Source organism: Ceratotherium simum, chromosome 1, assembly GCF_057802395.1.
Source record: "Ceratotherium simum simum isolate JZ-2026a chromosome 1, ASM5780239v1, whole genome shotgun sequence".
NCBI lineage: Eukaryota > Metazoa > Chordata > Mammalia > Perissodactyla > Rhinocerotidae > Ceratotherium > Ceratotherium simum.
In genome coordinates this window covers 22051424-22075157 of record NC_141900.1, presented here as the reverse complement: position 1 = coordinate 22075157, position 23734 = coordinate 22051424, and the positions used below count along the sequence as shown (strand labels likewise).

The following is a 23734-nucleotide window of genomic DNA, read 5'->3' as shown; positions in this document are numbered from 1 at the left end:
ACAGGAAAATGAGAGCAATGGCTGCATCTGGGGAGCAGAATTGGGCAATAGGGAGACAGGAACAGACTGTAAGAACTATATACCATTCACATATTTTGGAATTTTATCATTTATACCTATTACCTATTTTATAAAAGTGAAAATCACAGTTTAAAATTTTCCCATTACCTTGCACTTACTTTAAAGCATTTTAAGGTAGGTACTATGACATTATTATTGTCAGCTCTATTGATAGGGGCAAAAAGGGGTATAACATTGCAGGTATTCTGATCACTATTTTTTTTTTATTTTATTTATTTTATTTTCTTCCCCCAAAGCCCCAGTAGATAGTTGTATGTCATAGCTGCACATCCTTCTAGTTGCTGTATGTGGGACGTGGCCTCAGCATGGCGGGAGAAGCAGTGCGTCAGTGCACGCCCGGGATCTGAACCCAGGCCGCCAGCAGCAGAGCACGCGCACTTAACCGCTAAGCCACGGGGCCGGCCCTCTGATCTCTATTAAACTGAATAATTTTGCCTTCTCAAGAGTATAAAATGAGATTCTCTTTAAAAAAAAAAAAATACAGGAATGCCTCGCTTACCAAGTAGGAATAGGAAAACCACATAAAAGTCTAAACTGTGGAATGTGCTGCAAGAGACGCAAATTTATCACTTGCAGCTATTCACAATAACACACATTAACACATGGGAACAGCTAACTGAGGACTGCTGAAATTGTCTGTACTTTCAGTGTTTTTTGTGTGTGTGTGGGAGGAAGATCAGCCCTGAGCTAACATCTGTCACCAATCCTCCTCTTTTTGCTGAGGAAGACTGGCCCTGGGCTAACATCCGTTCCCATCTTCCTCCACTTTTATATGGGACACCGCCACAGCACGGCTTGACAAGGAGTGCATCAGTGCAAGACTGGGATCCAAACTCCCGGGCCGCAGCAGCAGAGCACACACGCTTAAACGCTACGCCACCTAGCCGGCCCTCTTTCAGTGTATTTTTAATGAGTAAAGATAATATTAATTTTTATTTATTTATTTTTTCCCCCAAAGCCCCAGTAGATAGTTGTATGTCATAGTTGCACATCCTTCTAGTTGCTGTATGTGGGACACGGCCTCAGCGTGGCCGGAGAAGCAGTGCGTCGGTGCGCGCCCAGGATCTGAACCTGGGCCGCCAGCAGCGGAGCACGCACACTTAACGGCTAAGCCACGGGGCCGGCCCCTAAAGATAATATTATATTAACACACTTATATGAACATGGCCACTGTTAAGTGCTAATGGTGTACATTTTTCTCTTATGTTATTGAGACCTGTTTACCATTTACAAACACAAATATACAGTCACACCTATTTGGTGTAGAGATAAGTTTGGTTCAAATCTATACCGACAGTCTGGAACTCTGAATTCTACTTTTCTAAGGCAAATGCTTTTCTCCTTTGCACATTGCTGTAAAGCCTTTGTTAAGTTAATAGATACAGCATACACATGTTAATCATGGGTTTATTTTAGGCATACAACAAAGACCCATAGGCCCCTGACATTCTGCCTTATGTTCAATGACATTTGGAAATCCTCACTTTTGATGGGGATTGCATACAAATTATGCTTGTGGTGAAGGAGAACATAAAGCATTGAAGTTATTCTTTACTAAATTCTGATTTTTATGGGGGAAAGGAATCAAAGGAGTAAAGTAAGAGTAATGGAGATATCATAACAGGGAGATAAAACCAAGAAAGGAATGAGGTGGCAGAGGTAAAGACAAGTTTCATCTGCATTATGATTTTTCACTTCTACTGTTGGCCCCTAAATTTCCTAAGCCTAAACTTTTCTTCAGAAGACATAACCTGGAAAGTGTTATATAAATATCTATAATAAATGGCATAGGTCATAAAAATGTGAGTATATTACAAGATCAAATGGATATAGTTCAGAACATTATGGTAATGACTTTGAAAAGAAAAATCGTAATTCAGCCAGTAATTTGAACTCGAGTTTTCTATCTAATGATCAACTCTCTAAATCAGCATGAAATTATTCTTTCTGTTCTATTGTTGAAAGAAGTTGAAGTCCTCGTTAATTCATGACTTATGATATGCTGGAAGAGTTTGTCATTCTAATATTCCTTTTTAAGAGTTTCTTTCCCTAAATTCTTATTTTAATTTTACATATATTATTCTCCTGGTTTAAAAAAAACACTAAAAGAATTAAAATAACCATGATTTTTCCTCACTGTTGGCATCCTTTTAGTTTCTCCATGGGGAAAAGTAGCTTTAAGAGAGTATCTCTGAGGGACTGGCCTGCAGCAAGGGCTCCAGCGCAGTGATGCTCCATCGCCACCTTGGGGCTGGACATGTTCCAATTCCACTGCAGTTCAGCGGCACCACTGACCAGTCTAACCATCAGACACAGGCAGGTACATTGGGTCACATGCTTTCATTTCCAGGGCTCAAGGTTTTCACCATTGATGCTCCAGGAACTTGCTTTCTACTCTTCAAAGCCGTCGTATATTGGTTAACTGCTTGTGATTGGAAAATATTCTTTCTCTCACCTTTTTATTCCAGCTAGCAGTGTATTGCACCGAGTAGCAGCTCAACAGATATGTATGGATTGACTGACTGCATTAGAAACTGCCAAATCTCTGCCATCTGGCTACTACAGTGGATGGTAGATGTGGGCAACAACTTTGTAGGGAAGTTGCTGGATAAAAAGCAACTTGGTGTTGGTATAGAGGACCTCAGAGTGAGAGTCCTGTTTCCAGGCCCCACATACGACTCACACTGATTGCCCACAAGGGCTGCTGCACACAGACACCTGCTAGTTATAACTGAAGAGGGAGAAGGAGAGGAAGGTGAATCACCACACGATTTCTGAGAGTCTGGATATATTGTAGGCTTAGCTTCGGGTCTGGAAATAAAAGAAGAAGTTCTGCCATGGGAGACGGTTTTGAAAGTTAAAGAGTGGGAATGTCTAAATAATGGATTAGCTGTGAGTTGGTGTCAAGATGGCAGCATAGGTGGACTCTGAACTCACCTCCTCCCACAGACACAACAAATTTACAACTACTCTTGGAACAATTACCCCTGAGAACTGAAAACTGGATAAAAAGAACCCCCACAACAAGGGACAGTGTTGACTGAGGTGGAAGAGGCAGAAATTCCTTTCTGGAGAGAAAAAAAGCCACCTTCGCAAGCCGCAGCACTTCATGGCTGGCTGGGAGCAAGGTTAAGGTACATAGCCTTCCCTGGAGGAGTGGGGGCTCTGAGCACAGAAGCGTTACCACTATAAGCAGCTTTTGGACTCAGCACAACCGAGACAAGTGTCATAATATCTGGCTTTTCTGGCTACCAACAACAACGGGGAATATCCTCAGAAAAGCTATCAAACATAAGGGGAAAAAAGCCTGCTCTTAAAGGGCTCACGCACAAATTCACCCATTTCGGAAAGCAACCTAAAATCACCAGAAGGAAAGGTGCACAGATCTTTGGTGAAGAGACTCACCTGATAGGCTCCAGGTGCATCTTGGTGAGAGGCGAGACCTCTCTAGGGACTGAGACATTGGCAGCAGTCATTATTGTGACCTAGTACAGGCATGCTGACACAGACACCAGCAGACACCATTAGAATTCTCCTCTGGTGTGTTAGCCCAGGGTCTGCCCCATCCACTAGAGCACAGCTTTAATCCAGCTCAGCCAGGGCAGGCAGCCTGCGTAGGGACTGGCCCCACCCAATAGCAAGCCCTCAGGCAACTTGTAGGCTTGCATAGGTGGGATGCCTGGATCCTCTGCAGCCAGGCAGGTGGGTCCACCTCTGCGGGGCAGGGCATGCGCAAAGAGTGGGTGGAGCGTGTATGGCATTGGTGGAGTGTGTGGGGCCTCTGCAGTGGGGCAACTGGGTCTGCTTCAAGGGGGTGGGGCGCACGCACGGGGCAGGACTATATTGATGGTATGCGTGGTCCTGTGGGCGGTGGGGCTTGTCAGCTGCAGAAGATTTGTTCTTCTCAAATAGCCACATGGGGGAGCAGCCCCACCTTCCAAAGCCTGAAACAATTGGGTGTTCCCAGGCCTGGGGCAGCCCCACTCAGCTACAATCCTGAGAGAGCTGACAACAGCCTTGCAGGCCGGAGGCCTGGCCTACAGCATTTGTGAGCCCTTAAGCCTAGCAACCAGCCACACTGGGGGCCTACTCACTTAACAGAAAGACTGCAACAAGAGTGTGCTATTAGACCTTGTATCCAACTGTGCTGGAGCTCCCCATGCCTGATAAAGTGACTGAAGGGTCCATAGCAGCCACACTCATCTGAGCATTACAACCAGCCGGCCAGGGGGACAGCCTAGCCTTCCTCGGCACGTCCAGTAAGAGCAACCCTGCCACAATAGAAAGACACACGTAGCCCACACAGGGGTCACTCCTGGAACATCTAGAACTAGTGACAAGAGGGAAGCACATTGTTGGGCCTCATAAGGCATCTCTTACATAAGGCCACCTCTCGACCCACCTAATACACAGACATAAGCACAGAGAAAGAGGCAAAATGAGGAGGCAAAAGAATACATTCTAAGTAAAGGAACAGGACAAAACCCCAGAAAAAGATTTAAATGAAACAGAAATGAGCAATCTACCTGACAAAGAGTTCAAACAAAGAGTCATAAGGATGCTCACTGATCTTGGGAGAAGAATGGATGAACTCAGTAAGTACGTCAACAAAGAAATGGAAAATAGAGGCAGTGCAGTTTGGAATGTTATTATTAACACTGTTCTACTTGTATCCCGGGCTGGTGAAACCTGGGGAAATTTTGTAATAAATGAAAAGATAATGAAATACCATTACAAATCATTAATGCTAACTTACACACAGATACTGAATTTATGGCTCTTTAATGTAAGTAGTAATTGGTCTCACTAATTTTTAACTTTGTAAGATAATGTCCATTTATTATATATGAGAAAATGGATGCATTTAAATATCTATAGAGAAAAAATTGCTTCTATAATATTTGAGGTACCTAGTATAATATTAGGAATCTGGTAAGAACCAAATGAAAAATAAATGTAAACCATTAACTTCATATTATAATTTTTGGTTTTTAGCATATTATAACATAATTTTTCTTCTGGTGGGCAATTCCTTTTTTTGCTCAGTCAATCCTTGAATCAAGAAATTATATATTAAATTGTCTTAATATATCTCACCATCTTTTAAATTACCATACCTTTACTTCATTCATGAGCTTTAGTAATATTCCATACAGTATCATTCTAGAATAATGCTAGCAAAGTAGTATGGGGTTTGCTATAGACTGAAAGTTTGTGTCCCCCAAAATTCATGTGTTGAAACCTAATCCCCAGTGTGATGGTATGTGGAGGTGGGGTCTTTTGAAGATGATTAGGTCATGAGGGTTCCACCCTCATGAACGGGATTAGTGCCTTCATAAAAGAGACCCCAGAGGGCTCCCTGACCCCTTCTGCCATGTGAGGTTATAGCAGAATATGGCAGTTTATGAACCAGGAAGCAGGATCTCACCAGACATCAAATCTGCCAGCACCTTGATCTTGGACTTCTCAGCCTCCAGAACTGTGAGAAATAAATTTCTATTGTTTATAACCACCTAGTCTATGGTATTTTTTGTTATAGCACCCTGAACAGACTGAGACAAGGTTTATAAATATCTGTTGAACGCATATGTCTAATTTAAATCCCTTCCAACTCTGAATTTTTTATTTTTCATAGGCTGTAAAAGTTAATAGTAATAACAACAATAGTAAAAAGAAACCATGTCTTTAATGCAAAAGTGAGCAGTATCTGTAACATACAGTACCATGGTGTGGTACTGTGTATGAAGTGTTGGATTTTTCACAATGAGTAATTTTCCTTTTTTTTTCCTTTTTTTTTTTTTTTTTTTGGTGAGAAAGATCAGCCCTGAGCTAATATCCATGCCAGTCCTCCTCTTTTTGCTGAGGAAGACCGGCCCTGTGCTAACATCTATTGCCAATCCTCCTCCATTTTTTTTTTTCTTCCGTTTTATCCCCAAAGCCTCAGTAGATAGTTGTATGTCACAGTTCCATATCCTTCTAGCTGCTGTATGTGGGATGCTGCCTCAGCATGGCCTGACAATCAGTGCATCGGTGCGTGCCCAGGATCCGAACCGGGACGCCAGTAGCAGAGCACGCACACTTAACCGCTAAGCCACAGGGCCAGCCCGTAATTTTCTTATTTTTAGATATTTTACAAATTACTGAAAGAGTCTTTAATGCCCAAGGGGCTTTTATACATGGAGAGAAACACTCATTGCTATTTGTATTTTAGGGCTCTATTTAATAAACGCATATTTAAATGAAGACAACTTTGAAAAATCAATTTTTCTTAAACATGTAAATGTTTATTACAAATTTTATTAAGTAAAGTCCCTGAAACAATTTAAACTAAATTAAAAATTTACAAAGATGTTCTTTAGAAGTCTCAAATGTCATACACAGCAGACAGACATACATAAATGCCATATCATTAACTCTTATTACTTAGTTTACACTTAAACTTATCCTAAGGTAAACAACATTAATCGAGTTCATATCTTCATTATTTTTATACTTATTATTATTATTTTTATTCCTTCCAAGTTATAGTAATACTTATTTTGATGCCTTCTCAGGAACAGTAACCTACCCAATCTCAAAAGAAAAGGAATACTTTTGTAAACCAGCAAGGAAATAAGATGTGGTTATTGACCAATTGATTCTTGTTTGGGACACAGGATCTGTCTGCCTCTCCCAAATGATTAAAACTCCAGCCCCTGGGGTCACAAGGTTAAGTTTCCTTTTCATAGTTAAACTTTGTTTGTTACATCAATAAGACATTTTAAGTCCACATCTTTCATTTAAATTTTATGGTTTTGCTACACAGTGATCCTTGTGATAGCCTCATCTTAAAAGTCATATAAGGGAGTGACCTCCAGGACGTATTGAGTGAGAAAAGCAAGAAGCAGAAGGCTATATATAGTCTGCTACTTCTGTGTGGGAAAGATGACATGAATGGAGCCATATTAAAATAAAGCTGGAGCAGCCATTTCAGGGGAATTGCCTTACACATCTTGTTTTCTTTATCTTCCAAACTGGACCAAACCGCCAACATTCCAAGACATCAGTAAGGACAAGAATATCCTGTTTGTAAGGACTGATAAAACTGGACTTTGCTGATGACTGAATTTCAAGCCAATCTAGGAAGTACAAACCTAGCCTTACCTCATCTAGCACCAATGAACTCTTCCTTAGTACAACTTGCCTCATCTTCCTCCCTTTCTCCCATAAAAACCCTAAGCCCCTCTCCTGTAATCAGAGCACATTTGAGTTTCTACTCGAATCTGTGTCTCCTGAATTGCAATTGTTGAGACTGCAAATAAACTTTTTCCTTCTCTTGCAGTTTATGCTTCTTATTCATTGACATTATATGCTGTCAGAAGTGGGATCCAGAGCTACTGACCTCTGATTCTGGCAGTGCTCTGTGGATATGAGCAAAAAACCTGCAGGAGTGTTTTGTGCTCCATAATCTCCTCCTGGAGACTCTGGCGCCTAGCAGTAAGTCGTCCTGGGCCCAAGGCTTCCATTCTTGGTTGAGGTTCAAATTCTTTATTTGGGTGTCCTTTGATACCACTTCTGGCCATCCTTTCATTGTCGGCTTTGCTAAGGAACTTCTGTTTGTTTCATTCCTTTGTTGGGCCTTGTTTCTCTGGTAAGTACTCACAAATGGGAAGTCCATTTTCTAAGGGGACTGCAAAAGGGCAGGACCCCCTTCTGGGACTCCTACTGGTTTTATGTTTAAGGCATATGGACCTTCTACATGTAGATCTTTGTCCTGCTGGATTCGCTTTACTCAGGACAATTTGAGGCTTCACTGGCCTAAATGGGGCTCCTTTGAAATCCCTAAACTGGTTTACTTGTGTGCTCAACTGGAAAAAGGCTATTGACCTAGTCATATTGAATGGGGAGTTTATTTCAATTGGTACCTTGAGGCCTCTAAACAAAACACCAGAAAGTTGCTTCCCTGCAAGCTGTTAATTCTAAACTCACCAAGGCCAATTCAGACCTCTCTCAAAGGCTTGGAAATCTAGAAAAGTCAGCCAACCCATCTCTCTCTACTGTCACTGCCTCTGCTCCTCCTCTACCCACATTCAATTCCTAAGACTGAAGGAAAGTTTTAAATTGCAATTACCCTGAAACTCCTAGGGAAAAAAAACTTGCATTTTTCTCTCTGTCCTTTGCAGTTGTAAATTTTACCATGTCTTTAGAATGTACACACCCCAGGAGACAATTGTCTCTAAGCCGATTCACAGCATCTGGAAGGGCTTCTCTGTTTGAGCCATATATGGCTGCTGCCATCTGAGGGTTAACTCCCTATCTGGTGAGTGCTCAAATTCTGCCTTTGTGTTCTTTGTCCAAACAACTGTCGCCAGTGGGTCGGAAGCACAGGTAACAACCTGGGGCTTGCAACTGGTGTCTCCTTGTCTCTTTGCCCAGCCATGCTTTAACACGGGAATTTCATCTTCTAAAAGTTCCTGAGATGTTCCTCCCTTGGGAACTCCAGCTGGGTTTATATTTAAGAACTACGGTCCTTCCTCTTGTAAATTTTTGTCCGAGTGGACCAACAATACTAAAAATGATCTAAAATTATAGGGACCACTTTGGGGCTCCTTTGAGCTTCCAAAACTTGTCTTTTTGTGCACTAGATTTGGGAACCATGGACCAGAGTAATTGAATACGATCTTTAATTTCTAAAGAATCAAGCACTCCACCTTCTGGCACACCTGCTTAAAAACTGTGGTCCCAAAAGCTATAAATATTTACAAAGAACAGCAATATCTTACTACACTTGTTTCATGTCCTGAAAGCTTGGCTTGGTAACCATCAGGTTGGGGGCCAAAATATGGTTGGACAGAAATATGGGTTACACCCCATTTGTGACCAGTTATGGCTGGACAGAAATGTGGATTGAACTCCACTTGCGGCTAGGGTCCTACCAAACTGCTGCCAGCCTCAGAGGAATTACATTGACCATTAAAAGGAACGTTCCAATTTGATAAGATCATTTAGGAAGTGCACTCAAAAGCAAAGGCTTCAAAATTCCAAAATAGCTTTGTTGAAAGTTTTGTTGCAAAAAGCCAATAAAAAATTAAGATGTAAGAAGTACCAAAAAGAAAAGACTATACAAAAGTCTGTTAAGTTAATGCCTTTACAGAAACCCTGTATCTACCTTTGAAGGAGGGCCCTGTATGGGCCCCTCTCAGAGTTAATGAGACTCTGAGAGATTTTCTGGTAAACTGCTACATTTTTCCCTTAAATAGTCAAGGGGAAACAAAAATCAAAAATTAATGGAGTTGTTTAACACTGCCAGAAATACTTACTGTTTTTTCCGGCTGAAACCTGATGAGATATTTGAAAGGATTTAGTAACTTATGATCAGAAATTGGCCAAATTGGAAGCTGATATTTGGAGCCTGATAAGAATTTTTTTTTTAGGACTTGTTCCACAAATTAAAATAAAAACTATGTACCCAGAGGGAAAGAAACAAATTAGGGATGATGTAGTTGGCAGGTAGATCAAACTACGATGCCATTTAAGTGACAACCCAATTTCTGAGGAATTGAAATCAACTGTTCTTATCTTACAAATCTTCGCAAAACTGGAAATGCAGCTCCAGAGGCAGATCAGATTCCACCCATTCCCTTTCCCCAATCCCCAAAATCTCCTCTATTTATCTCAAAAGGCTTGCAACCTCTCTGGGAACTACTATCTAGACCATCACCAATTCCTAAGACTGAAGAAAAAAAAGGAAAAAAGAGGCACATGACTATAGAAGCACTCTTGCCCAATAAGTATCTTCTCCTTAAATATTAGTAGAAAAACCCTTAGCTATCTAAGCAGATAGCCTTAATTTATTCCATCCACCAGAAACAAAATTTGAATCCAACTATTCTTTATAACTAGTGAGTTTTGTATCACTGTACCTGATTCACAGCAGTAATTTTAAAATGATAACTATGGGGTCTCTATGTATGTGTCTATATATACGTATGTTGTAAATGTATGACATTTTTCTGCTTCCAGATGGTATAATTTCTAAAAGAGCTCTATTTAATTGACTTAAAGTAAGTGCTTATATAAATCATTTCTAAATATAATATAAACTAACCCAAATGTATTTCAAGTTAATGTGACAAAACTTTCGTTTTACCTAGGTTTACTAAAAGTCAAACAAATTCATGTTATCTCTATTACAAAATTCAGCAGTAAAAAATTTATGGCTGACTTCATCTAATCTCTTATGAAGTTTTTTGTATTTGCTTTTTGTTTTGTTTGTTTGTTTTTTGCTGAGGAATATTCGCCCTGAGCTAACATCTGTTGCCCATCTTCCTCTTTTCTTGCTTGAGGAAGATTAGCCCTGAGCTAACATCTGCACCCAATCTTCCTCCACTTTGCACGTGGGTTACTGCTGCAGCATGGCTGATGAATGGTGTAGGTCTGTTCCCGGGATCCAAACCCGTGAACTGGTGCCGCCCAAGCAGAGCGTGCCAAACTCAACCACTATGCCATGGGCTGGCCCCTGTCTTATGAAGTTTTTGTAGATAATCTAAACATAACTATTGGGAACAAGTAAACTAAATAGATGTAAGTAAAATAAAAGGTTTTAAGGTAAACTTTTAAATAATAGTGGTGCATTATGGTATATGTATGCAAAAATAGCTTCCATAATCTTTTTGGTAACTTGAAACCTTAGAGTTTTACTAAGTTAAATTAAATGATGAAAAGCTCATTGAATATCTAGATCACTTTCAAGTAGGATAAAATACTGAAACATTAATTGCTAAGCAAGTCTAAGTTTACCTACTTTTCACTTCATATTACAGAAAAACTAAAAAATGTTTGGTTCTGTTAACAAACATGTCTCGTGCCATGTTAAAAAAAATTTATGCTATGAGAAAATTTATATTTTCAGTAAAAGAAGGTATAAGGAATGGAGATATTTTCGTTAAGAAAGTAAATTTGTCCTAAAACAAAACTGGCTATAGGAAAGAAGAAAGGACAAATTCTGAACGTACAAAGAAAGTTATATAAGGTCTGTGGAAGAGGAAACCTGAGAAAAGAGTTTCATGCATGGTCAAGCTGGCTAAGATTGGAATGAATTTTAATTAAGTAAATGAATTTTAATATCAAAAGTATATTGGTGCAAAATTAGAATTTGGTTTTTCTCTCTATTAAAAGACAAAGTCTTCTCAGATTATTGGTCTGCTCTCAATAAGAAATTATAAACAAAGTTTCTTTACCTTTAACGTAATCCGTTAGGAAACAAAGATTCTGTGTTTTCTCTTTATCAGGTCTTCAATTACTTAGGAAAGCAGAGTCTTTTGTATTAAAAGAGATAAGGTTTTGCAGCTATGTAACCTTCTATATTTGCCTTTGAAATCTTTTTTGTCACTTTTGTTAAATAGATAATTAAATATTAAGTTTCATAATGATCTGTGATCTTATTTAGGCAAGTGTTTAGAAACCTTATTGATATTTTTGACAAACTTCCCCAAATCAGGTTCTAAATAAAACCTTTTTTGACCTTTAGCTAACTTTGGGACTTTTCAGAGGATCCTTGAAACATCTCAAAATATTTGTTCTCTCTCCTTATAAAAAACGGAATAGCAAACTAATTAGGCCTATCTGATATGTTAAATTACATGGGAAGCTTTGTTATATAAGAAATAACATTAAGCCTTCTTTATATTATGTCTTTATAAGTATATATTATAAGAGCTCCAAAAATTACGTGAAATTCCTAGAAATCTAATATGTCCTGGTATAAAATGTTGTCTGTCATCAAAATTGAGGCTCACACTAAATATCAGGAAAGTGCCTTAGCTGAATTTGATGCAAAGGCAGCAACAACAGAATCTGTAAAGGTTGTGACACATGTGGATGAAGTCCATTCTGCTTCTGCAAGAAAAATTGACCCCTCATTGCCAGACTTTTTCCATTCTGATGTCCTTGTAACATGACAACAGTCTGCTCCTGAACCAGAGAAATTAAGATGGGTCAACAATGACTGTAAATTAAATGAATAATCGAGGCTATGGGAAACCTAAGACAGCTGCTTGGTGCTTCCTGGCTCCCTGGAAAACCCTATTTGTTTTGTTTTTACATTCCTTTACCTACCATAGTACATTAAGAAAAACTATCTCTGTCCCCAGAGGCCTCAAACTCCTCCCTCTAGGTCCTTTAAGCACCTGCAGCTAAATTTCATTCAACTGTTGCTCAGCATGGGTTATCTTTATGTTCTTGTTATTGTTGTTGTATGTATGTTTTCTAGATGAGTTAAAGCCCTCCCTTGCCACAAAGTTGATACCCTCACAATGAGAAAGAAACTGTTAGAAAATGCATTTCCCACTTGGGGTATACCTTCCACAGTCTCCAGAGATTGAGGCACCCACTTCACTGGGCAAATCATATGAACCTTAACAAAACCTTACAAACTTCTTGCAACTATCACTGTTCCTGTCATCCTCAATCATCAGGCAAAGTCAAGAAAACTAACCAAAAAACTGGATTCAGGCAGAAGAAATATTAAATTACATGGGACTACATGAACGAGGAAAATGCTCCAATGTTTTGTTTTTCCAGATTTAAAGAAATCTTTTCTCTTAAGCTATCAACAATTTGGTAAGATATACCTTTGTGAACAAATGAAACATTTACCTTTTCTCCCTACCTGATCGCTCTAGAATTCAGAAACTCTCAGTGAGTATTCTTATTTTCACTTGTATAAAGAATCAGGCTAAGTTTTTAATATAATCAAATTAGTTATACTGTGATTATCTTTGGTAAAAAAAAAAAATGAGGGTAATTTTAGAGAGAAAAATTGTGTTTGCACCTTTATAGATATTGGATTCTAGTCCTGCGAATCATCTTTGAGGTTTTGTTATATACCTATAGACTGGACTCCCCTGCCCTAAGGTATTGCTTTTGGTCTCACCAACTGCTCACAGTGCCCGCTTTGGAAAACATGAACTGATTCCACATGAGGTGGTCACTGGCAGATCAGTGTCTATTGGTATACAGCCTTCTGCTGATCCCTTGCTGTCTTATGCTAGTATGACCAGCTACTGTAAATTTCTAATGTCTTATGCTCGAGCCTATCATCAACAGGTTAAAGAAGCTTTCCTGGATTCCAATTTAAAGGATCTGGTTGGTCACAGTCTAGAGCCTGGTGACTGAGTATTCTGAAAGCATCATCAGAGGAAGACAGCCCTCAAGCCCCACTGGAAAGGACCTTACCAAGTGCTCCTAACCACTGACACAGTTGCAGAACTAGAAGGCATTTAACCTTGAAGATACATCTCACAGCTAAAGAAGGTTCCACCTGACATCTGGGCCTGTACAAATGCTGGAAACCTCCAAATCAAATTAACTAGGAAGAGAAGTAACCCACATCTGAGGCAGCCAGCTTTCCCCAGATGGCTGGACCAGGCCTGTATACCTTTTACACACTGTTGCTTCTTACCTTATTTTCTCCCTCTTTTTCTTAGAAAGACAATAATCTTATCCACATCTCCCAGTCTATTAAACAAGGGGTAAATCTTTCTGACTATTGGGTTTGTCATCAGAAGCCTTGTTCTGTACATGAATCTAGAGATCCTTTAGTACATTTAATTGCCAATCTCTCCACCTTTCCTCCCTTAATTCCTTGTGCTAAGTGTCTAGAATTTCTTGCCTAATCAATCAAACCTCCAGAGATTTGAGAGGTAACATTTGTAACTGTTGTAAATACCTCTTGTTTGACTTGAGTAAACACCTCTGGCGAAGTAAAAACTGAACTAGACAAAATCCAAGCACCGGCCAAATGGTTAAATGCAGGGCTCACTGACATCCCATCGTTCTTTGATCTCTTTCCCTGGCTGCCCTCAGGCATTGCCTCCTAGTCTGGGTCTGTCCTCCAATTTGGACTTAGCACTTTGTTTGTTATCATAGGACTTCTCATTGTTGTAAAACTTTGTCTTCTCCGCATAGCTTGATGTTATAAAAACACGACTCGGATAATGGTTGCTCAGCGCTTCGAAATGATTACTAAGGCTTATGAAACTTCACGTAAGAAACTTCAACGAACTGCAGGAGATGTTTACCCTTAAAAGAACTTGACAGTAGAGCCTTCCTCTGCTTTGGCGCTTTTGTTGCTCAAATGTGGCCTAAAGGCTCCTAAGGAAAACTCTTTCCCTCCTATGCGGGACATGACACACCAGGAATAAGACTTCCTGGTGACAAGAGACCAATGATGCTTTGATGGCTGATCAGCAATGCTTTTCAATAGTCAATCATCAAAGCTTTCAGAGAAAGATCGTGATCAAAAGGGGAAAATGTGAAAGATGACATGAGCGGAGCCATATTAAAATAGAGCTGGAGCAACCATTCCAGAGGAATTGCCTTACATGTCTTGTTAAATTCTTTATCTTCCAAACTGGACCAAACCGCCAACATTCCAAGAAGTCAGTAAGGACAAGAATATTCTGTTTGTAAGGACCGATGGAACTAGACTTTGCTGATGACTGAATCTCAAGCCAATCTAGGAAGTACAAACCTGGCCTTACCTCATCTAGCACCAATGAACTCTTCCTTAATACAACTTACCTCATCTTCCTCCCTTTCTCCCATAGAAACCCTCAGCCCCTCTCCTGTAATCAGAGCACATTTGAGTTTCTACTCAAATCTGTGTCTCCTGAATTACAGTTCTTGAGACCACAAATAAACTGTTTGCTTCTCTTGCAGTTTATGGCTCTTATTCGTTGACATGTATAAGAAGTCAAGAGAAGGAGAATACAGTGTATTTGTTCATATTTTTCAAAAAGAAACAATGTAAGGATAAACTAAAACCTACTAAAATTAGTTACCTAGAGAAAGGGTTATTCCATGGAGGATAAAGAAGCAGAAATGAAAGCAATACTTCTCTGAATATTTCTCATTTTTGTTTTGATTTTCTTGCCATGTAATGTTATACATAACTGAAAAAGCATTGTTATATCAAAGAGAAAAAAAGACGACCACTGGCACAAAAAAGTATTATTTTTACTGAAAATACCTGGTAGGATACACACATCTTGAAGGCAAAAAGAATTGCATAATTTTCTTAAACTGTATTCAGTAGTTTTATTGTTAGTAGTCTTGTGGTTTTGTTATTCTGGAACCATTATATGTATATGGTAGGATAAAACTAATAAGCAATCATGTTAATGTCTATAGGAATCAAGATTCACTAAAAGTGGGTCAACCAGAGGCCAGCCCAGTGGCATAGTGGTTAAGTTTGCGCACTCCGCTTTGGTGGCCCAGGGTTCACAGGTTCGGATCCCGGGCACGGACCTACGCACCACTTATGAAGCCAGGCTGTGGCAGGTGTTACACATATAAAGTAGAGGAAGACGGGCATGGATGTTAGCTCAGGGTCAATCTTCCTCAGCAAAAAGAGGAGGATTAACAACAGATGTTAGCTCAGGGCTAATTTTCCTCACCAAAAAAAAAAAAAAAAGAGTGGGTCAACCAGAGCCAGCTCTGATGGCCTAGCAGTTAAAGTTCAGTATGCTCCACTTCAGCAGCCTGGGTTCAGTTCCCCGGCGCAGAACCACACCACTCGTCTGTCAGTAGTCACACTGTGGCGGCAGCTCACATAGAAGAACTAGAAGGACTTGCAACTAGAATCTACAACTATGTACTGGGGCTTCGGGGAGGGAAGAAAAAAGAGAGAGAGGAATATTGGCAACAGATGTTAGCTCAGAGCAAATCTTTCCCAGCAAAAAAAAAAAAGTGGGTCAACCAGACCATGGATGCGTCCTAAAATGATATACTAGGAAGAACATAACATTCCCTATGCAGTATTCTTATCACCAACAGAAAAAAAGGAAAAAAAGAACGTGAATATCAAGTTTGTAGATCTAACTACAAACTTGTTTATAGATCTAACTAGATCTAACTACCAACTTGCAGGAAATACAAGAAACAGAACAAATGAAATGACGCCAGAGGAAACAATGAGAATGTGGGACATTTTACATGACAAATGATCTGTTTCCTTCACATAACGAAGTGGCATGGAAAAAAATATGAAAGGAAAACTATTGTAGATTACAAGAGACATTAGATACATAACAACCAAGTGCATTATGTGGACCCTGTATGGATTTCGACTTAACAGAGCCATATGTAAAAAGGCATTTTTGAGACAATTTGGGAAACCCAAATATGGACTGAATATGGAATATATCTGAATATAGTAAGCACTAGATGATATTCAGGAATTATTGGTAATTTTGTAGACAAATGCACTGTGCTATGTTCTCTAAAAATGCCATTTCCTGTTAGAGATGCACATTGAAGTATTTAGGACTGGTAAAATAACACATTTCCTGGGATTTGCTTTCTAATACTCTAACAAAAAAGAGGGAGGGGAGAATAATTAACAAGATTGGCAAAATTGGCACAATGTTGTTTCTCATTTAAGCTGGATGAGAGGGGATCACTATGGTATTCTCTCTACTTTTGTGTTATATTTAAATTTTTCCATTACAGAAAGATTTTTAAAATGTTATAGATGCCTCTTCTTCTTGTAATTAGCAGGCCTATCTGGAGATTTCATTTCCTAAGAAATGAGAATCAAGTCTGTGAAGTTAATTTCCTCCTTACAATGGTTGATTCTTTCATCTTGGAACACACAGTTAAACTGTCTTTCTATCTACTGTTATGAGAACAGTTCCTATCTTTTCTGTAACTATTTGGCTTACTCACAGTTTCCTGTATTCAATCTTCTCTGTTTGCACAAATAGAAACAAATACATATTTATAAATAGGCAGATACAGGCAGTCCCTGCTGTGCAGGACTACGAAGCATGAGACCATAAAAATAACTGCACACTGAAACCATGCAAAGCAATCTTAATAATCAATGGGAAAAATTATAATTGTTTGTGACCTTTAAAATGTATTGTCAAAACATTAAAACTCTCTTACTGGTAGTTATAACTGTATAGGAAACAGTATACGAAGGAAAAATGGGGGGAAAAGCAAAGCTAATACTTATTTAGTAAACTGTAATTCAAAATACTAGAAACATTGAGGATTAAGTGTCTTATCTCTTTGTAAAAAAAAACCAACTTTTGGGCTGGCCCCCGGCTTAGCGGTTAAGTGCACGCACTCCGCTGCTGGCAGCCTGGGTTTGGATCCCAGGCGCACACCGACGCACTGTCTCTCCGGCCATGCTGAGGCCGATTCCCACGTACAGCAACTAGAAGGATGTGCAACTATGACATACAACTATCTACTGGGGCTTTGGGGGAAAAATAAATAAATGAATAAAATTATTAAAAAAAAAAAAAAAACTTTTCACTGTTCTCTGAGGGTGAAGGAGAAATGAATTATTCTATATCCAACCTAGGCTGAGCCCTCTGACTAAACAATCCTAGGCACCCGGAGATTTCATTTTGCCAAGTCACATCTAGTTTCTATTTTTTCTAACTTACAATATGAAGTGGGCATCTTTTCTACACCTTGGTAAACTGTCATACCCCTTTCTAAGTCTGGATCAGCTTCCAATGTTTTATCCTTTGCGCTTTCAATGCCATGAAATATCTCTGAGAATTCCTTTCCTAATAAAACTTTAGGTTTAAAGTAGCTATGGTGGGCCGGCCCTGTGGCTTAGCGGTTAAGTGCGCGCGTTCCGCTGCTGGCAGCCCGGGTTCAGATCCCGGGCGAGCACAGCTTCTCCAGCCATGCTGAGGTCGCGTCCCACATACAGCAACTAGAAGGATGTGCAACTATGACATACAACTATCTACTAGGGCTTTGGGGGGAAAAATAAATAAATAAAATCTTTATAAACTGAAAAAAATAAAAATAAAAAAAAAATAAAGTAGCTATGGTGTCTCTTGGAATTCTGTGCAATTTTTTAAAGATTCTCTATAGCCTTCTAGCTAGACATTGGACACAATCTCATTGTATTTTATAAGATTGCTTTCAAAATATTGACAATGAGGTTTACCCCTCTAGATCAGTGGTTTTTAATAATTTTAGTACCTTATGGCAATGGTGTTCAAGCTTTTTCACGTGACATTATACTCAAAATGAAACTATTCTAGAGTGTAAGGGGAGGGGATGGGAGGACCTAGAATCCCATCCCCTAGGTCTCTCCCTCAGCTCCTGAGGTTGCTCCCAAACCTCTCCAAGAACACACTTTGCAGATATCTGCACTCCACAACAGATCACAGGTCTGTGGTTGATAGTAGGGTCAGGTCAACGAGGATCAGATACGTGGGTTCTTCCCAGTGTATTGGTGCCTCAGAATCATCCCAGGCTTGGCAGAAGTATTCCACCCCTCTTTTTCTGTCTCTCTGTTGCAGACCACTGATCAGGATCCAGTGTTACTCTCCACTCATCCTTCTAAATGATGCTTCAGATTGTTCCTGGCTCACGGTACCTACCTTGACCGTGGCTTTGAGTCCACTTTTCAATGCCCAACTTCACCAGCAACTCCCCAGCTCTGCCAAAGCTTACCCAGACACCAGCCTGGGATCTAGAGGTATCACGCATGGTCCCCTACACATCTAATTTGTGTTGGTATTTCTCTCCCCAAATGCCTTTTGCTATTTTAGCTTCCCTTAGAAACAAAGTCTTTGTTTTGAAAGTCTCTATGTCCTGAATTACTTCTTTGCCCTCTTTACAGGATCAAACCAGCTGTTGGAGCTGGTCATTCCTTTCATTAACAATCAGTCTGGCTTTTAAGTTAGATCTCACTAGTGTTTTGGCCGTATCTTTATGAGCATAATTCCCCAGCAGATGGCAGAGAGAATGGAGGGAGGATGGAATACAGAAGGAAGTACTAGATTAGAAAGGAAATAAAAAATCCTCCTTTAAAGCTTTCCATAATGCTACTTTTATCATTATAAAGATGCAAGAGAGGCAGAGAAGGAGAAAGGGGAAAGAGGAAACTTAATAGAAAGGTTTTATCAGAAAGATGAAGAATAAATGCCTGTTTAAAAGCTTCTACAAAATTTGGGGAGGTTACTATGAGGGTGGCTGTGTGTGTGTGTGTGTGTGTGCGCGTGTGTGTATGTGTGATGTTCCTTCAGTTTTCTGAGTGCCCCCAATTCCAAAAACAGTCTGACCTCACACATCTCGTAAAATCTAAAGTCTATTTGAGAACCTCCACCGAAACTCAAGACATGTATTTTAGATGCTTGATCACTAACACTTATCAGCTGATCATCCAGTCCAAAAAGTTGTTCCATGTAAGTTTCAGACGATCTCCAAATCTTTGGTTTTCATTGATGGATCAATGCACATACCCCTTTAATAAAGTCATAAAACACCATCAAAAATTAATTTCATTTCATAGTAATTAGTTCCATAATTAGATCAGTGCTTCATACAGGTGGAGTGTAAGGGAGGGGAAGAAAGAGACACTTTCCCTGGGGAGAAGCATATCAGAATCTCCTGCAGGGCTTTTTCAAACTACCCCTTCTCAAGATTTTGCTGTGCTCCCCAAGAGGGCATGCCTCCCTTTCCTCATCCCCAACTTCAAATAAGCTGCCCTATGAGCACGTTATTGATGAAAGCACACTATATTTCTCAAGTTGAGAACAGTGGGGAAATTGTTCCTGTTGAAGTTTTGGGGACTTAAAAGCCCATGGAGGGATTCTTCAATAATCTTAAGATTGGAAGCATTCATTGCAAGACCTTTTTTGATACTATACAATGAGTGTTTTACTTTCAAAATAAAATATCTCCCTACCATAAGTCAAAACAACACTTACCAAAGAAGACTTTCAAGACTGTTTTCCATTATAGTAATGATCATTTCCTCTAAATATCCCAGGGGATCCTCAGGACATGTAACAAGTAGACCACATAACAGAGCCTGGGGAAAAGGAAACAGAATCAGTATTTCTAGATTTGCATGTTCTTACTAAGCGACAAATAGACTTTCTATCTACAATTGCAAAGTCAAATAATATGACAGTTTTTTAAGTAAACATGCTTTATAGATACCTCTCTGCATTTATTCAGTGTTAATATTTTGCTAAAATCAAACCAAAATGCAGTTTACCTTTACTCTTTCAAAAAAAAAAATCCGTCGTAAATGACACAACGAAAAGTCCCTCTGCAGTGCTTTGCATTACGTGAGGCGTACTTTATAGTCAAACTGAAGACATAGTTGGGATACTTTACACCAATGGTTTCTACCCTTTTTAAGTATGAGGAACTCTTTTTTTTTTTTTTTTTTTTTTTGGTGAGGAAGATCGGCCCTGAGCTAACATCCGCCAATCCTTCTCTTTTTGCTAAGGAAGACTGGCCCTGGGCTAACATCCAGGCCCATCTTCCTCCACTTTATATGGGATGCCACCACAGCATGGCCTGATAAGCAGTGCGTCAGTGCGTGTCCGGGATCCGAACCAGCGAACCCCAGGCTGCTGCAGCGGAGCGCGTGCACTTAACTGCTTGCGCCACCGGGTGGCGCCGAGGAACTCCTTTTTAAAGTCAAAAAATTCCTTAGATCCAACCACCACAGTGATTGAGAACATCTACCATCAAAATCTACTGTGAATTCAAGATGTCTTTTAAAAATGTATTTGTATTTTATCAGCCACAACATCTACTGACTATATATTTGAAAAATTGTAGCCTAGTTCACACAGGCGGGAAACAAATGACTTACTAGATCTAAGATAATGTTTAAAGCACGTATATGGAACTCAGAAAGCTGGTGCCATCTTATTTTTGTCTTTGAGTTTCTCCCAAAAGTAGTAACTTCTCGTAAAAGTCTTGGTGAGACATATAGAATTATTGAATATTTCTCCATCGGAGACAAAGGTTTACAGCACGCATCCATCCCACAGAAACCACCGGAATCCTCTTTAGACATTTCTCTTTGCCTTTTTGGTTCACTGTCTCTTGGTGGGGGTGGGAGGTGGGTAGGCGCTTTCTTTGGCCCTTCTTCCACATAGAAAGAGTGTAGAGTTCTTCCCCTCTTCATGGGCCAGGTATCAGCAGATCCAGGCCCGTCTTAGACTCTCAGCAGTTCTCATAGTATTCCTCCAAAAAAAAAGAGTCTAATTTCTCCTGATTGGACCCTGCACAGTGTGTTTCCCCCTTTGCCATAGCTCCATGTCCCCCTCTTACTGTGCAGCCTGCAGGCTGGGAACCCAGCCCTTAAGACTATGGCAAAATGGTAAAATGGTAAGACGTAGTTGTCTCTCCCTCCCCAGCTCTGCCTCTTGACCTAGCACTGTCCCAGCTGCTTGCAGAGAGAACTCAGCCATCTGCAGACTGACTTCTTCTCCCCAAAAGCGAGAGAATATCGTTGCATGGGAGATCAGTGGTTCTCACCACACTTGCAAGCTGGATTTGAATAGTCTCCTATTACCTAAGAGCTGAAGTCTTCTATCACCTGCAGGCCAGATTTCAGACAGCCCCCTGAACAGCCCTGATGAAAGAACAGCCCACCTTCTTTCCAGCACTTTTGTGCCTGGGTCCCCAAATACTGAGTTTCTATACTCGCCAGTCCACATCCCCTCCTTCAACCTATTCTGGCACCCAGAAGCCATCTGCATCAGAATCACCCAGGGTCTCTGAGGATGGGGCCCAGGAACGTGCATTTTGATTAGCTCCCCAGTTGATTCCTATGCACACTGAAGTCTGAGAACTAGTGTCTTAATGGTATATTATTTTAAGCTTTAAGGTATATTATTAAGAGAGTTGGGATCTGATAATGAATACGATAAATTGCTTATTTCTTTATATTTCCAACCACCACAGATCAGAAAATTATTTTTCCTGAAAAGTTATCCTGTAGAAGTCAAATCAAGTTGAAAGGATAAGTTTCTGGAATGCTAATAAAGGCATATGGAACTGGTATAGTGCAAATGTTCACTTTTTGCATAAGAAATCTCACTGTTCACAGTTTCCCAGGGGGCAAAATAGAATAGCCTGAGGTTTGTTATATCAGTGTGTGAATACTGCACAGCTGCATGCCAATAAGAAAGCATAGTTAGCTTTTTTTCTGCTCAGTGAAAATAAAAATTACAAAACCATTAGCTTGGTCTTTATAAGCAGAAGTGAAATATGCAAACATTCCCACAAGATGAATGTTTGACTCTCAAAACCATTCATCAGGGCTTTATTATTGCTAGCCTTTTGGTAAAAACTTACACAACTAAGGACAAAAAAGACCACGACTTAATTATCCGGATTGGCTTTCTCAAGCTTGTACATTCACAAAACAATTGTGCAATCCTCCACTTTCTTTTGGCTCCGTCTCCCTAATCTCAGTCGCCAATATTTCTCAAATATTTTGCAAGACATCTGAGTACTGACGGCAAACATGGGTTTATCCAGACAGTTGTTTCTACTCCTTTTCACTACTATCCATCTTTCAAGAAGCAAGATAATGCAGTGGGTGGAGGCCACTGGCTTTAAATCCTGGATCTGCAGTCTTCTAGCGTGTAACCTCTGACAAGTTACTTTTCTGTTCCTGTTTCCTTAACTATACATGGGATAATATAGGTACATATGTCATAGGGTTATCATGAGAATTAAATGAATATATGTAAAGTACTTTGAATAGTGTCTAGCATAAAATAAGCACTCAATAGATAATAATGATCGCAAGCCATCATCATTATTTTTAACCATTCCACTGCTAATTATGACTTCCATTAGAGGAAAAGACTTGGACAAAGAGAAAAGAAATTTAAAAATATTCCCTTGTACCATTAAAGGCCAGTGTGATGATAGAGAGAGAGAGAGACAGACTTTATACCAAGTCTAATGGAAGAGATTAGGACAAATGCATTTGGGGGGAAATGGTTAGGAGAGAGAATTTGATAGAACAATAGCTTAAATATAAATAGCAAGACAGTAACTGTCTAGAACTATGGGTAGATGGAAGACACTTAAGAGTGCAAATCTTGTTTATCTTTTTAGATACTCAGATAAACATAGTGAAATATGCTAAGGGCCTAAATAGCAATACAGAAAATAATTGCTTCATGAGTGCAGAGATAAAAGTGATTATCAAATGTTTGTGGGCTCCTCAACAGTTGGAGACACTTGCAAGTGGCAAGGAGAGGGGAGGGGTCTTGTAGGTAGGGTCTTTCTCTTGGCAAGAGCAAAACCTCAGGGGCACAGATCAGTTTGGCTGGAGCAAAGGATGAATGCAAAAGAGAAGCAGACAGAGCCACTCTGTGAAGAAGCCAGAATTCTATACCAGGACCTGGGATTGGGTCCTCCTCTAGACCCAGCAGGTCGTTGATGATCAAACCCCAGCAGGATCAATCACATGGCCACAAGTGGCAGATGGTCAGACATCAAAGAGTCACAGGTCAGTTAGTTTCCAAGATCCCACTAGGGACAACCTTGAGTTTTACAGGGTATGTTCTTGCGTCTGGATTTCACAGATGAGGCAAAGAAGGGCCAGGTGATTCACGGAGGCAGCAGGTTTTTAAACTACAAAGCCAGAGCTCCTCCTTGCCCATACTCATGTGTATCTTCCTCCAGAACTTGAGGGGCTTTTTCTTCACGTTATCTACCTGGAAATATTTTATTCATATGCAAACCTAGAAACACATTCTTCTTTTCAATAGACAGTAGAATAATCAACATATAGTTTGCACCTTGCTTGTTTTTTTTAGAAGAGATTGCTTTTAAAAATGCATGTCAGAATCAGTTACAGAAACCCCTT

At 39.8% G+C, this 23734-nt stretch overlaps 1 protein-coding gene across 1 annotated transcript in view; it reads right to left on the bottom strand.

Moving 5' to 3' along the window:
• The window catches only part of FBXL13 (F-box and leucine rich repeat protein 13), a 241386-nt gene that overhangs the window by 191703 nt on the left and 25949 nt on the right, over positions 1-23734 (bottom strand). The window contains 3 exon segments of the mRNA XM_014794454.2: positions 19241-19316; positions 19318-19342; positions 19809-19912. Of these exon segments, the coding sequence (XP_014649940.2) occupies positions 19241-19316; positions 19318-19342; positions 19809-19912 (205 nt within the window).